Here is a 16,067-nt window from a genome sequence, read left to right on the forward strand (position 1 = left end):
TCAAAATATCACATCACCAATAAACATTTATTTAAAACAGATTACACTTTTTAACAAATTATAACCACGTCTTTTTCAGAACAAATGTAAAAGTATGTACTTACAGACAAACAAAACTTACTCAGGACTTTGATGATGCAAGGGAAGCAGCAAATCGTAAGCTAGAAGAAGAAGAAAGGAAAGGCAGGTAACTTTTAATGACTAAGCATGCAGAGACTTATGTAGTGTGATAAGCTATTTAACTTTATGTAAGTTGATTATCATATTGTTGTTGTTGTTTTTTATGCCAGGCGTTTGACAATAAAGTCATTTGACCTCTTGCACTCCAATATTTTTCGAAGATATGATCATGGCCAGCCACTGAAGCACAGATTTTAAGGTGTTCCGAATCCATTTCTTGGTTTGAGTTGCACAATGGGCAGTTAGGGGACTGATATATTCCAATTCTATGCAGGTGTTTGGCCAAACAATCATGGCCTGTTGCCAATCTAAATGCAACTACAGACGATTTTCGTGGTAAATCGGGAATTAACTGTGGATTTTGATGCAGAGAGTTCCATTTTTTCCCTTGAGATTGTGTTATCAAATTTTGTTTGTTGAAGTCTAAGTATGTAGATTTAATAAATCTCTTCACAGAGTAATACGTAGACTTAGTAACAGGTCTGTAAGTAGCAGTGCTGCCCATCTTTGCTAAAGCATCCGCATTCTCGTTTCCCAGGATTCCACAATGGGATGGTATCCATTGGAATACAATTCTTTTATTGAGTGATATTAATTGAGAGAGCATTTTAGTTATTTTTGCTGTTTGAGATGAAGGTGTGTGTTTAGAGACTATTGATAGAATAGCTGCTTTGGAGTCTGACAATATAACTGCATTATATTATTTATTATATTAAGTTGATTATCATATGGCATACTGTACTTATTTATATAATTGGAACTTTTTTTTCGCATTCAGACAAACTGGAGGAAATGTTAAGGTAACGTGAATAGAAAAAATAAAAATACCTTATGTTTAAATATATGTTGCCGTATACTGGTACATATTTATGTGTAATATATATATTTTTTTTAATTTCTAAAGGGCTCATGAAATTCATGCAATACGAGAAGAAGTACTGAGAGAACCTGAGAGAAAAATTCCTTTATTTGAGTTGTTCCTCAAAGGATTACCAAGTACTTTTGAGTTTCAATCCAATAAGAAATTGCAACGTCTGATAGAGAGATATTTGCAACGAAAGCAGAAGCAGGAGAAAAGACAACGCCAGGTTCGTCAATTTTGGGAGTTCTTCTTCTTTTTTATTCTCATTTAGAGTGTTTTTCTTGTAAGGAACATATTTACTGTATAATATTATAACATTTATTTTTCATATCTACATACAGATACATACTTATCTACATACAGAGAAGTTTTATATGATATTCTTATTGAATTTGGTATTCCCAAGAAACTAGTTCGATTAATTAAAATGTGTCTCAATGAAACGTACAGCAGAATCCATATAGGCCAGCTTCTGTCAAATGTGTTTCCAATTCACTGCAGGCTAAAGCAAGGAGATGCACTATCACCTTTACTTTTTAACTTTGCTCTAGAATATGCCATTAGGAAAGTCCAGGATAACAGAGAGGGTTAGGAATTGAATGGGTTACATCAGCTGCTTGTCTACACGGATGATGTGAATATGTTAGGAGAAAATCCACAAACGATTAGGGAAAATACGGGAATTTTACTTGAAGCAAGTAAAGAGATATGTTTAGAAGTAAATCCCGAAAAGACAAAGTACCTACTGTATATGATTATGTCTCGTGACGAGAATATTGTACGAAATGGAAATTGTGAAACTTGGACTCTCACTTTGAGAGAGGAACATAGGTTAAGGGTGTTTGAGAATAAGGTGCTTAGGAAAATATTTGGGGCTAAGAGGGATGACGTTACAGGAGAATGGAGAAAGTTACACAACACAGAACTGCATGCATTGTATTCTTCACCTGACATAATTAGGAAGATTAAATCCAGACTTCTGAGATGGGCAGGGCATGTAGCACGTATGGGCGAATCCAGAAATGCATATAGAGTGTTAGTTGGGAGGTCGGAGGGAAAAAGACCTTTGGGAAGGCCGAGACGTAGATGGGAGGATAATATTAAAATGGATTTGAGGGAGGTGGGATATGATGATAGAGACTGGATTAATCTTGCTGAGAATAGGGACCGATGGCGGGCTTATGTGAGGGCGGCAATGAACCTCCGGGTTCCCTAAAAGCAGTAAGTAAGTAAGTACATACAGATATTGTAATACAGTACATACCATGAAAAACAATATTCTTACAAGATAATAACAAAATTGAAATTCATTTAAATAATTTTTTAATGCATTCTGATGTATATCTAAAATATGTTCATATATTTTTGCAGTGGGATTTGCTTCTCAAAAGAAAGCCGGACAAAATGAAGAATCATCCTGCTGATGTGGCAGCCATTGAAGCGGCAGAAGAATCTATAGGAGACTACAAGTTGAAATCAGCACTAGATTACAAAGTGCCCAAACATCTTCGCATGTCAAAAGTGAAAAAATATATCCAATTATTGGAAGGAAAGAAGAGGGTACGGTTTGTACTGGATATGAATGCAATACTGGATCCTAACAAATGCGTGTAGTGTTGCATTACTGCAATGAAGCATGCTATATATATATATATACTTGGTTATTTAATGACGCTGTATCAACTACGAGGTTATTTAAAGCCGATGAGATTGGTGATAGCAAGATGAGGCAGAGGATTCGCCATAGATTACCTGACATTTGCCTTATGGTTGGGGAAAACCTAGGAAAAAACCCAACCAGGTAATCAGCCCAAGCGAGGATCAAACCCGCGTCTGAGTGCAACTCCAGATCGACAGGCAAATGCCTTAGCCAACTGAGCTAAACCAGTGACTCTATATATATATATATATATATATATATATATATATATATATATATAGTCATCATCTGAAAGTTAGAATTTATAAAACAGTTATATTACCGGTTGTTCTGTATGGTTGTGAAACTTGGACTCTCACTTTGAGAGAGGAACAGAGATTAAGGGTGTTTGAGAATATGGTTCTTAGGAAAATATATGGGGCTAAAAGGGATGAAGTTACAGGAGAATGGAGAAAGTTACACAACGCAGAGCTGCACGCATTGTATACTTCACCTGACATAATTAGGAACATAAAATCCAGACGTTTGAGATGGGCAGGACATGTAGCACGTATGGGCGAATCCAGAAATGCATATAGAGTGTTAGTTGGGAGGCTAGAGGGAAAAAGACCTTTGGGGAGGCCGAGACGTAGATGGGAAGATAATATTAAAATGGATTTGAGGGAGGTAGGATATGATGGTAGAGACTGGATTAATCTTGCTCAGGATAGGGACCAATGGCGGGCTTATGTGAGGGCGGCAATGAATCTACGGGTTCCTTAAAAGCCAGTAAGTAAGTAAGTAAGTATAGTCATCATGGTCATCTTGACAATCGCCTAATATAAATACATGTTCAAAGTTCTAAAAAACAAAAGAATTGCTTTATTAAACTCATGTTAAACGTTGTTGTTGTTTTCTAATGCCAGGCATTTGACAATAAAGTCATTTGACCTCTTGCACTCCAATATTTTTCAAAGATATTATCATGGCCAGCCACTGAAGCACAGATTTTGAGGTGTTCCATTTCTTGGTTTGAGTTGCACAATGGGCAGTTAGGAGACTGATATATTCCAATTCTATGCAGGTGTTTGGCCAAACAATCATGGCCTGTTGCCAATCTAAATGCACCTACAGACGATTTTCGTGGTAAATCGGGAATTAACTGTGGATTATGATGCAGAGAGTTCCATTTTTTCCCTTGAGATTGTGTTATCAAATTTTGTTTGTTGAAGTCTAAGTATGTAGATTTAATAAATCTTTTCACAGAGTAATACGTAGATTTAGTAACAGGTCTGTAAGTAGCAGTGCTGCCCTTCTTTGCTAAAGCATTCGCATTCTCGTTTCCCAGGATTCCACAGTGGGATGGTATCCATTGGAATACAATTCTTTTATTGAGTGATATTAATTGAGAGAGCATTTTAGTTATTTCTGCTGTTTGAGATGAAGGTGTGTGTTTAGAGACTATTGATAGAATAGCTGCTTTGGAGTCTGACAATATAACTGCATTCTTAAATTTATTGATGTGGCATAGAAGATTCCTGAGACTTTCATGCCATAGCTTGTCTTTCTCATTAGCCACGCGGTACCATAAGCTCTAGCTAATAATTATCTGATGGGAATTTTAATTGCTGTTATATCAGAATAATGTCTTGGTCTGAAGACGACTAATACAATTAGTTGTTCCCAAATTGAAAAAAAAAAAAATGGATATACTGGTATCTGAAAGTAGGCCAAAGAAAATGCGGAAGGGAGAAAATTATCATCCCTGGCTGAGTTAAACAGTGTAGCAAAATGAATGGAAATGCTTGTGGCAGTGGATATTGAGAGAGAATTTCCTCTTTTTTTTATTTTAGTAGTTTATTTTACGACGCTTTATCAACATCTTAGGTTATTTAGCATCTGAATGAGATGAAGGTGATAATGCTGGTGAAATGAGTCCGGGGTCCAGCACCGAAAGTTACCCAGCATTAGCTCATATTGGGTTGAGGGAAAACCCCGGAAAAAACCTCAACCAGGTAACTTGCCCCGACCGGGAATCGAACCCGGGCCACCTGGTTTCGCGGCCAGACACGCTAACCATTACTCCATAGGTGTGGACAATTTCCTCTTACTTCTACAAACTGCTGCTGTAGGATGCCAAAATGTGCATGACGAGCAGCGCAGTGGGAGGTCAACCATCATCACAGACGACCTTGTGGAACAACGCACCATCTGCTTGCTCATGACCTTAGGCCCATGGACCTGGCACAGCTGACGACCAATTTCAATTGGTGCTATGCCCTGTGCATTCAAAAACTTTATCACTGACCGCACTTCACACTCGGCGGGAGCTGGAATAGGAATGTCCATCTTCAACCAATGCAACGAAGCTACTGAGAGCACTCGGGAAGTTCCGTTAGTGCATGCGCCATCCCAGGACATTACTCTGTCACGTACACGCAGTCGCTTCACGCAACATATGGTTTGCTAGCTGTGGGACGAGTGGGAAAGTTACTTTATGGACGCGCCCCTTATTTCCATGTACTTTTCACTGATTCAGTATGGGTTATCACTTCTGATACATCCTGTATTACGAAAACTATGCTTTCCTAATGTGTTACTCATCACTTCATCACTCTTAGAGTATGGATGGATGAGTCAAAATATTCTTCATACTTTCGTTTTGTATCACACAGTCCTGCAGTCCATCAGATTTGAAGGGTACACGGGAATAACGATCAAGGTCCATTTTAGAAAGTTTCGAGAAAAACGAATTTTAAAGTTTAAGCACTTAATACTTTGTTATGTGTGTATTTAATAGAAATTGACGTAGTGCAATGTCAAGAACGATGATTTCTTATTACTAGCTAGACCACATGATAGTACTTCCTTTCCACTATAAGATAGCATTATTAACTCAATTTCGATTTTTGATGGACCTCGATCGTTTTCCCGTGTACCTTCATTTATTTCCTGTGCACATGCATAAGTGTGCTCGTGTGTGGTATGTCAAACACAATATAATGCTGTTATATATTTCTTTACTCACTTATTTACTTTTTCTTACAGCTGTTCTTGATGAAAAAGGATTTCAATGACATGGTTGCAAATCTTCGAGCTGCAAAGGTTGCTCTTATTGAAAGACATACGTATTTTCAATCTGAAATGAAAATGATTCATAAAGAATTGACTGCTAAAGAAAGAAGTTACCTACCAGAAATCCCTGAAATTGACGAAAAGGTTGAATTTCCAGAAAAGGAAGACCAGGTAAAGCACTAAAGAAAGCAATCAATAGAGCCAACTTCAAAATTACGATTGAAATCCAGGGAATGGTTGTGATTTGTATTTTTCTTGTAATCACCTTTCTAAATTACAGACGCTATTCAGAAATAGTGAGGTTATAATATGGCTAAAATGGAGGAGCAGTGATGAAATAGAATTATCCTTCAGTCGCTATATCCATTAAAAATCTCACAGGATCTGCTGGTGTTGGACGTCTGATTCCTTTGGTGGGAAATGATCTGCTTACTGACTGAGCTATGGCTGGACTCGTGGTTTACCGTCACACATGTAATTTCGTTAATAGCAGACATCTTCTGTAAAGATAGAAGTTGCATTCCTGGGTTGATGTCCTCAATGTACCATTGGTTACCATGGCTGCCATTATATCTGAGATGTGTATGTTCGCACATGGCTAAGGGCAATGGATTTTTAAGCACACTAAAATTTCTTATCTTAGCCAGTAACTTCAAAACCTTATTCCTTTGCTGTGGTCGTGCCAGAGAATCAGTCCCATTCCGAGGCTTATTGTAGGGATTCGGAACAAGCTGTCTTTTTTATGGTGATGGGTTGTTAGCCCTTCGCCCAACCCCCAAGCTGGAGGACCACCCCTTATCGGCTGTCCACGACTGCTTATTCAATATATTCGCAGCTACCCTCCATATCTGGAGGCCGTCTCCTCTATCCGCAACCTGAGGACGCGCCATGCCGTGGTGATAGGGACCCACAATACATGGAAACTTGGACTCTCATTCTGAGAGAGGAACATAGGTTAAGGGTGTTTGAGAATAAGGTGCTTAGGAAAATATTTGGGGCTAAAAGGGATGAAGTTACAGGAGAATGGAGAAAGTTACACAACACAGAACTGCACGCATTGTATTCTTCACCTGACATAATTAGGAACATTAAATCCAGACATTTGAGATGGGCAGGGCATGTAGCACGTATGGGCGAATCCAGAAATGCATATAGAGTGTTAGTTGGGAGACCGGAGGGAAAAAGACCTTTGGGGATGCCGAGACATAGATGGGAGGATAATATTAAAGTGGATTTGAGGGAGGAGGGATATGATGATAGAAACTGGATTAATCTTGCTCAGGCTAGGGACCGATGGCGGGCTTATGTGAGGGCAGCAATGAACCTTCGGGTTCCTTAAAAGCCATTTGTAAGTAAGTAAGTAAGTAAGTAAGTAAGCCAGTAACTTCCTTTAGGAAGGAACTAAAATCAGGACTCATAAATCTGTGGACTTCTGGCACGTGAAAGAAGTCTATAGTCTTCTCGACTCCACCTGCACTGTGAAATGACAAAGTTTGTTTTAAAGTACAGACTTACACCAGTCACTTCTTCCTCGTCCTGTCCTATGATCATTCTGATCACATTTCCATCCCCTCGCGTATGTGGTATCTAAGAGGTTACGTCCATTTTCGGCTTTCCCCCTTCAAAATTTTCTAGAGCTCCTTCAGTGGAGCAGCATAACCCAAAGTGAGACAAGTGGCCAACAAGCTTGGAGCTCACATATTCAGTTTCTTTCAGCCCCGAATCCTTTGCAAGGACGCGTGATTTTAAGACAATGTTCAAGTTAGGTGTTAAAAATGATAATTTCATGCTTTTTACTTTCAATGTTTCCCATTTCCAGTCTTCAATTATTCTTCCTCTGACATATATCGTCAAGTGAGATGTACAGTTTGATAATATATGGACATATCAGGAAGAACCTCAAACAGAGATTAAAAAAAAGGCTACAAAATGAATTATTTGACAGTAACATTCTGCTATCAAATAATTTAAATTTAGTCAATGAAGCTCATCACTCATAAGAACTTCATTGTTAGGATCTGAACATGCACATCAAACCTCAACTGTCCATTATACTATAGCACAAATATTTTTCACAAGCCAAAACCGCTGTAGGTACTTCATCAAATTACATCATATTTAATTTTATGCTCGACCATGTCGAAATGTAGTAATTATACACCTGGTAGCAGCTCTTTAATGGACCTCATTAAAGTACACCTATTCATTAAAGTTCAGGTGTTCCACCAATCAGAAAATACCATTGTAGCAATATGAAAGCGCAAGTATCGATTATTTTCGGATATGCAATCGAAAGACAACTAGACATTTGTTTCTCGGAAAAAAATCAATACTTTTGCGTCTGTGCACATCTCACAATTTACGAGGTATTGCACAAGGTCAGTTCCGCTCCTCAGTCAGATAAGAATAACATGAATACTTATGAATAATTTCAAGTTAGAAATATGGTCGAGCATAAAAAGTCATATGAAACTTGACTATAATGGTAATTAAGACACTTGTATGAAAATTATGAAACTCGCGCTCCTTTCATAAACATACTCGCGTCTTAATTACTACCATTATAGGCTCATTGCATAATGTACGATTAAGATTCAGACAACGTTTTTTTAGGCACTAGCAATATGTTTATGGTGTTCTCTTAAATTTCTCATTCTACCAGCTCACTGAAGAGGATGTACAAAAATTAATTCTAAAGAGAGACATGATGTTTGAAGGACACAAAACACATTTCACTCTTTCCCCTGATGATGTAGAACCTGTTGATGAAGAATATGAGCCACTTCTGGGTTCATATTATCAGGAAAAAGAAGATGACGAATTACAGCAGATATTTGCTAATCCATTCTTCTCAGAAGGACAAAATGTTTCCAGAGAGCAACTAGAAGCATTGACAAATGCAGACAATTCAGATACTTCATGGGAAAGGGAAATGAAGAAACTCAGGATGAATAGGTAAGTTGTAAACATAAAAAAGGTCCATGTCTGGACTCAGATAATTTTTTAAACAGCGATGGATTTGAAATAGACAGGGCTTTCATTTCAATACTTCCCAGCCTAATTAAGATTTGAGACACATGCAGATCAACCGCATGAGGTGGACAGTGAAAAGAAACGGATCTATGAACCAACAATCCCGTTCTATAAAGATAAATATAGCCTGTCCCACATTGATGTAATAGGTCTGATGGTGGGGGCACGAGGTACCATATCCTCCTTTTTTGTCAACAAATGTAAAAACCTGGGGCTAACACACAGCATTGTGAAGGAAATAGCCATTAGTGCCCTCAAAGGATCGGTTCAGATATTGAGAAATCATTTGTATGGGAGTGATAATGGAAATTTCAAGTTATCTTAACCGATGGCTGTTGATTAGTTTAGATATCAATTCCAGTAAATCCATACTATTATTTTTCTCGCGGTATATGGCATTCAAATCATTCTAACCTATCTGATGATATTTTTTCCCCCTTTCTTAACTGTAAATGAGCACAAACGCTACTTAGGTGTAAATTTTTCTGACTTTTTTATATTTGATTCCCTAACCGTTTCAAATGTATATCATTTAACCTTTTAGGTTTGATTCCAAATTATATGTAATAGCTACGCTTTGTCAGGTCTGGCAACCTTTTCATAAGGGAAGCTAAATTTATTATCATTATATTTAAATTGAATTCAATTTAAACAAAATACATGTCAATTTAGATACTGAGGGGGAAGTCTGAAACCAGGCTTAATTACATTTCAGATTTCACCCCCCACCCCCAGCCACCCCTACTTTGAAATTTCAAATGACACCCCTATATTTGTATACTTAAACTAGCTGAAAGTACCCGGCATTGCCCGGATTTTCCTTTCTGCTTCTATTTTTAATTAAACTGGTTATTAAATTTTCGGAAATCTCAGAAACCTAACTATACACAACCAATACGAATTGTCTTTACTAAGCTTTCCTCGCCCATAAAGATGATTCTTTACTTAACGTCACTTACATGAATTAATGAACTCCTTAGCCAAATGCCTACCAGGGTTAACTCAATTTAAAACAGTTATAAATCAGGCACTGAAAAGAAAACATTTCATCATGTGCCCGACGTTAAACTGTTGTTTTAAATTTATTTATTTATTTATTTTATTTATTTATTCTGGTGTAGTTAAGGCCATTAGGCCTTCTCTTCCGCACCACCAGAAATACAAATAAAGTAATAGAAAAATCAAACTATAAACAAAGTAAAACCCAACGAAAATATAATTCCTTCTCTTTTTTCTGATCAATTTCAGCATTGAATCAATATATACATATATAATTTAATTTATATTGGAAGATTTTTTTACCCCTTGAACGCTGTACACCTACTTATATCATATCCAGTTTTTTTTTTAATATAACATGAAACTATATCTCATAAATTCAGAACATATTATATTAATTCTAATTTTACACACAGAATACAGATACAATATAAACTCGCAATAAGTCATTTTTAACATAAAGACTAATATTCTGGGAAATGTATAGGCCTACCGGTATTTTAGGAATTAAGAGATTTTTATTTGCACAATGCTTAACATACTAAATTTGCAACGTGAACAACAATATTTTGAGAATTAATACAATGTTATTTTCAGTAGGCTTATGTACATTCACATACCACATTAGCAACATGACAAAAGTATCATTGAATTGCTTATTGATATGTGTAAAGTATTTTTTTTTCACTTGTATAAAATATAGTTGAGGATGTGAAAAACACGCTGTTTTTAAGTTAATGTCTGCAACTTTGAGCAACTGTCCTTGAGCTTCATTTTAATATGGCCATTACAAAAGCTTGTGGCATTGCAATTGCAGTTGAATGAGTATCCTAGCAATACGTGGAATAAAAACATCTCCTTTTATTTTTGCAGTTAATATTGCCAATTCTATTACGTTTCTTATTCGTGCATAATTTTGGTGGGTCAATATTTCACAATAGTACTATTGGTTATTCAATATTAAGTAAATTATGTGGCAGCAATCCTTGTAGTTTCAAAGAATTCTAGAATTCAGTTGTATAAAACAGTTTGCTCGCTATCTATAAAACTGGACTGCGTAAAGATACTTATTGTATGAATTATCTAGTTTTAGCCTTCATGATCTGTAACAACAATGTAATTTAATTTCGTGTTAAAATTTCCATGGCCTCGTGAAAGTCGATGTTGAATATAACAGACAATAATAAAAAACAATTGACTGTAGAAGATTTTGCGTTTTAATATTATACATGAAGATTTGATCTATTTATTTTTATTTTTTATAATTTTAATGAATTTAACTTCCATTTGCACAATTTTAATGTAGCCTATGTTCTTCTCCTGGTTATGAAGATTAAATGTGCAAACTTTGGCACATATCAGTCAAAGCGTGTAGATTTGTATAGAGAAAAAACGCACGCACGCACACACACACACACAATTTTATATATTAAGATATGAAAGAGCATTCAATTATTTATGCACCTCATTCATTTGTTTTCGCATCTTTTGTTTTCTGTCGTCGCCTGGCAACCTGTATTTTTGTTATTATCAATACTGTACAATGTAAAATAATGTTCTATTAATTTACTATGGTAACTAGGCAAATTGATAACTTGTCTTTATTTTAGGAATTGTGCATCGATGTAACTCTCTTCCTTTGAAACACAAAAGGAAATAACTAATAAGTAGACAGTATTTACAATAGTAACTTGAGATTTTCTTTAATTGATTAACGTAATTTAGGCCTGATTCAAGTTACTAATTGCTCGTGTGTATGAGAACATGGTGAAAGATTCCATCACGTGAACAATTACACTAGTATGGTATTCCATTTTTCTCAAATTAAATCTACAACTCTATAGCTACAGTACATTGTTATGTTCGATGTCAGACTGCGTACTTGCCAGTCATTTTCTCACGACACAGAGCTTGCCTTCTTCCGAATGACAGCATCAGGGCTTCCAAACTACAAAACCACTACTACAGTCGCGACGCTGTTATTCCCGGTGTGACTCCTCCTCTTTGCTTACGTCTTAGGAAGTGAAAGCTCTATAAAGTCTAGGTAGGTAGTATCGTTCGCCATTTTTGTTCTTTCGTTGCCGAGCTACCAGACGAGGAATCTATTTGCCACGCCATTAAAAATTATCATATCGTAGCTCCTATGATAATAAATCAAACGCACTGTAATTGAGCGGCAAATAACGTCCTCGCGTGCTTTCTGCAAACGCCAATGGAAGAGCCAAAATGGCGGACGATTATATTAAGTATTTATCGAGCCTTAGAAAATGCATAACGTCTTCATCAGCGAATCACAAGACACACACATTTAAATGTAGCCGAACTGCAACGTGATTGGCTGACAGAAATTAGAGCGACAGGACTATAATATTCCAAATACTGTATAACTATCTTATAGGTCTATTTCGAAAAAAAAATTGTTCGTAGAAAATTTGTTATAAATGCGACCTTTCAATGTACAAAATTTGAAGGTCCTATCCAATCTTCCAGTGTTGAACGTTCTCTTGTGACTCACAAGTCAACAGTTCTAAATCTACTTAAAAAATATCTCATTGAAATGGCAGGCAGCCAAGGGATAAATAACAACATATATTTTTTTTATCTAAACTATAAGTCAGTTGTCAACTGATTCTTCTAAATACTGGTATCTCATGTTTTTATTCAATGGCAGGTACTTGAATTTGCGTCATTTACTCAAGCATCCTCATCTAGGAGTCACACATCAAATCTGTAATTCTTTTTGCTGCTGTAGGTATTGCTTTCGATGCACCCTGGGTGATAAACTACATAGCATCCCATGATGATTAATGAAACAATGGTAATATACTGGTAATGGAACCAGAAGTACTGGTATTCTGCAAAAACTTACCATTGATCACCATCTTTGTTCACCATAAATTCCACTTGGATTGCGGGTTACCAGCATAGAAAGTCAGTGCTCTAGCCATGGCTGATGGTGCACCCACCCACTTTAGAGTGTGGCAAGGGTGAATGACTCAAAGTCAAATATATGCCATTGGATAAAAACAATTTAAAATGAAATCATTTTTTAACTTGACATTACCAAATGTTTATTATTTGTAGTTAACTTGTATTATAAATTATTATGCTTTTACATTTTATTGATTCCATATGCTGTCACACCACAGTAAGGCAATAACATTAAAAAAAATGAATAGCAATTTATTTACTTGCTGTATGAAGTTTTAATTTTGTTCTTTGATTTGTTTCAGAAAAATGTATGAACAAGAGCAGATCATAAGAGAGATTCTGACAACTACTTCAGAATTCGACAAGGAAGTTAAAAAACTGTCGGATTTAAAAAATAAAATTAATGTAGATGCAAAATTTCTTGAGCTACATTTGCTCACCTTACACCAAGAAATGATCATTCTCGAAGCATTTGAAAATGTAGAAGAAGAGGTTTCGGACAAAGTACTTAATTCAATAAAAGAGAAACATGAAATGGAAGTTAAGGTGCGTATATCTAATTTCGTGCTATATAATAAATAAGAAAAGTGAAAACTGAAATATATGGAAAGATAATGAAACAGGTTCCTAACTTTACATACTCAGAGAGTCTAATGACAGAACACACAAATGACATTTGATTCTCGATTCTAGTTGATTCCCAATTTAACACGCAAATCGTCTGTAGCTGCATTTAGATTGGCAATTATTTGCATCTGCATAGAATTGGAATATATCAGTCTCCTAGCTGTCCATTGTGCAACTCAAACCAAGAAATGGATTCAGAACATCTCAAAATCTGTGCGTCAGTGGCTAACCATGACAATATCTTTGAAAAATATTGGCGTGCAAGAGGTCAAATGACTTTATTGTCAAATGCCTGGCATTAGAAAACAACAACAACAACAACAAATGACATCGATACCAAATTATAGAGGTACTTTAAAATGAATTAAATTACATAAAAAAAACTTTGACAAACAAATGGCTGTGAACTGATGCACTAGTAGTATTACATAAATAAAAAAAACTGAGTTATGGCATTGAAATTTGCATTTTAAAAAAGAAATATACAAAACGTTGGCAAGTGATTCATAGAATCTCTGTGATTACATGGAACGTTTAAGTGGTTGTGGGACGACCAGCAACAAGATGGCTCGACGATGTTGAAAAAGATTTGAAGTCAATTGGAGTAAGCCACTGGAAAAATGAAGCACGGGACAGAACCAGATGGAGGAGAATCATTGAGGCGGTCTTGGCCTAAGAAGGCTGTTGTACCATAGAAGAAGAAGAAGAAGAAGAAGAAGTTTAAGTAGTTAATGGTTGTCTAATTTCAAATAATCGTACATCAGTGCTTGATGAGAGTAATCTTACCATAATCATAAAACAAAGAAGATGAATTTTTAATAAATACCGCAACCAGTGCAAGAAAATAAATCCAGAGTTCTCTGCTCAAGTTATTAGTAATATCTTGAATGGAATATGTACATATACGATGATATTCAAATTTAATTTATTTTTCCAATGATGATATGATATGATATATTGTGGGTAGTAGATCGACTATTGATAAGATTTTTTGTATTCGACAGATATTGGAGAAAAAATGGGAGTGTAAGGGCACAGTACATTAGTTATTCATAGATTTAAAAAAGGCATATGACTCGGTTGAGAGAAGTTTTATATAATGTTCTTATTGAATTTGGTATTCCCAAGAAAGTAATTCGATTAATCAAAATGTGTCTCAGTGAAATGTACAGCAGAGTCCATATAGGCCAGTTTCTGTCTGATGCTTTCCCAATTCACTGCGGGCTAAAGCAAGGAGATGCACCATCGTGCATCAACTTTGTTAGAATATGCTATTAGGAAAGTTCAGAATAACAGAGAGGGTTCGAAATAGAACAGGTTACATCAGATGCTTGTTTATGCGGATGACGTGAATATGTTAGGACAAAATCCACAAACTATTAAGAAAAACACGGGAATTTTACTTGAAGCAAGTAAAGAGATAGATTTTAAAGTAAATCCCGAAAAGACAAAGTCTCGTGACCAGAACATAATACGAAATGGAAATATAAAAATTGGAAATTTATCCTTTGAAGAGGTGGAAAAATTCAAATCTCTTGGAGCAACACTTACAGATATAAATGACACTTGGGAGGAAATTAAACACAGAATAAATAACTGGGAAATGCCTACTATTATTCCATTGAGAAGATTTTGTCATCCAATGTGCTCTCAAAAATGCTGAAAGTTAGAATTTATAGAAGAGTTATATTACCAGTTGTTCTGAATGGTTGTAAAACTCGGACTCTCACTTTGAGAGAGGAACAGAAGCTAAGGTTGTTTGAGAATAAGGTGCTTAGGAAAATATTTGGGGCTAAGAGGGATGAAGCTACAGGAGAATGAAGAAAGTTGCACAATGCAGAACTGCACGCATTGCATTCTTCACCTAACATAATTAGGAACATTAAATCCATACATTTGAGATGGGCAGGGCATGTAGCATATATGAGCGAATTCAGAAATGCATGTAGAGTGTTAGTTGGGAGACCTGAGGGAAAAAGACCTTTGGGGAGATCAAGACGTAGATAGGCAGATAATATTAAAATGGATTTGAGGAGGTGGGATATGATGGTAGGGACTGGATTAATGTTGCTCAAGATAGGGACCGATGGTGGGCTTATGTGAGGGCGGCAATGAACCTCCGGGTTCTCTAAAAGCCGTAACTAAGTAAGTAAATAAGATGCCTAAACCTATATCATTCTATTTTCACAACTGATGTGTAGTAAGAAGTAATAAAGAAGAAATTATCCTCATTTTTGTATAGAAAATCTAATATATTTTCACTGATTTATTTCAGATAAATGAATGTAACAAGCAAATTGATTTGAAAAATCTAAGTATAAATGACTTGATGAACAAAATAAGGGACATACAAAACACGTTTCAAGCAACAATAACCGACAACAAGTTTGCTGACTTTCTGAAGAAGATTTTCAAGAAAAAGTATAAACCACCAAAAGTTAGAAGTTCTGATGGTAAGAAAAGCAATCGTATGAAACAATTCCATGATGCATCAAACCGCAGAAGGTTTTGACCTTGTTCACAATTTTCCTTCATTCCACAGAATTTAATATTTGGACATTGTAATTATTTTTAATAACTTGGTGGAGAATATTTATTTTGGTTTCTTAGAACTCCAGTATCTGTTATTTTGTGAATTTATCTTCTGTATACTATGCATCATCCTCTGCATCCTAGACTAGGATTTTGTGTTATGTTACCTGATTGACTAGTCTAGGATTC

General features: G+C 35.9%; 1 protein-coding gene across 1 annotated transcript in view; it reads left to right on the forward strand.

The window, feature by feature from the left end:
• The window catches only part of LOC138697010 (cilia- and flagella-associated protein 44), an 82,218-nt gene that overhangs the window by 41,221 nt on the left and 24,930 nt on the right, over positions 1-16,067 (forward strand). Inside the window, exons 15-21 of the mRNA XM_069822601.1 lie at positions 80-187; positions 1,085-1,268; positions 2,414-2,602; positions 5,730-5,927; positions 8,419-8,711; positions 13,022-13,265; positions 15,622-15,799. Coding sequence (XP_069678702.1) covers positions 80-187; positions 1,085-1,268; positions 2,414-2,602; positions 5,730-5,927; positions 8,419-8,711; positions 13,022-13,265; positions 15,622-15,799 — 1,394 coding nt within the window. The remainder of the gene's footprint in view (positions 1-79; positions 188-1,084; positions 1,269-2,413; positions 2,603-5,729; positions 5,928-8,418; positions 8,712-13,021; positions 13,266-15,621; positions 15,800-16,067) is intronic.

The sequence above is a fragment of the Periplaneta americana genome, chromosome 3 (genome assembly GCF_040183065.1).
Source record: "Periplaneta americana isolate PAMFEO1 chromosome 3, P.americana_PAMFEO1_priV1, whole genome shotgun sequence".
Taxonomy (NCBI): domain Eukaryota; kingdom Metazoa; phylum Arthropoda; class Insecta; order Blattodea; family Blattidae; genus Periplaneta; species Periplaneta americana.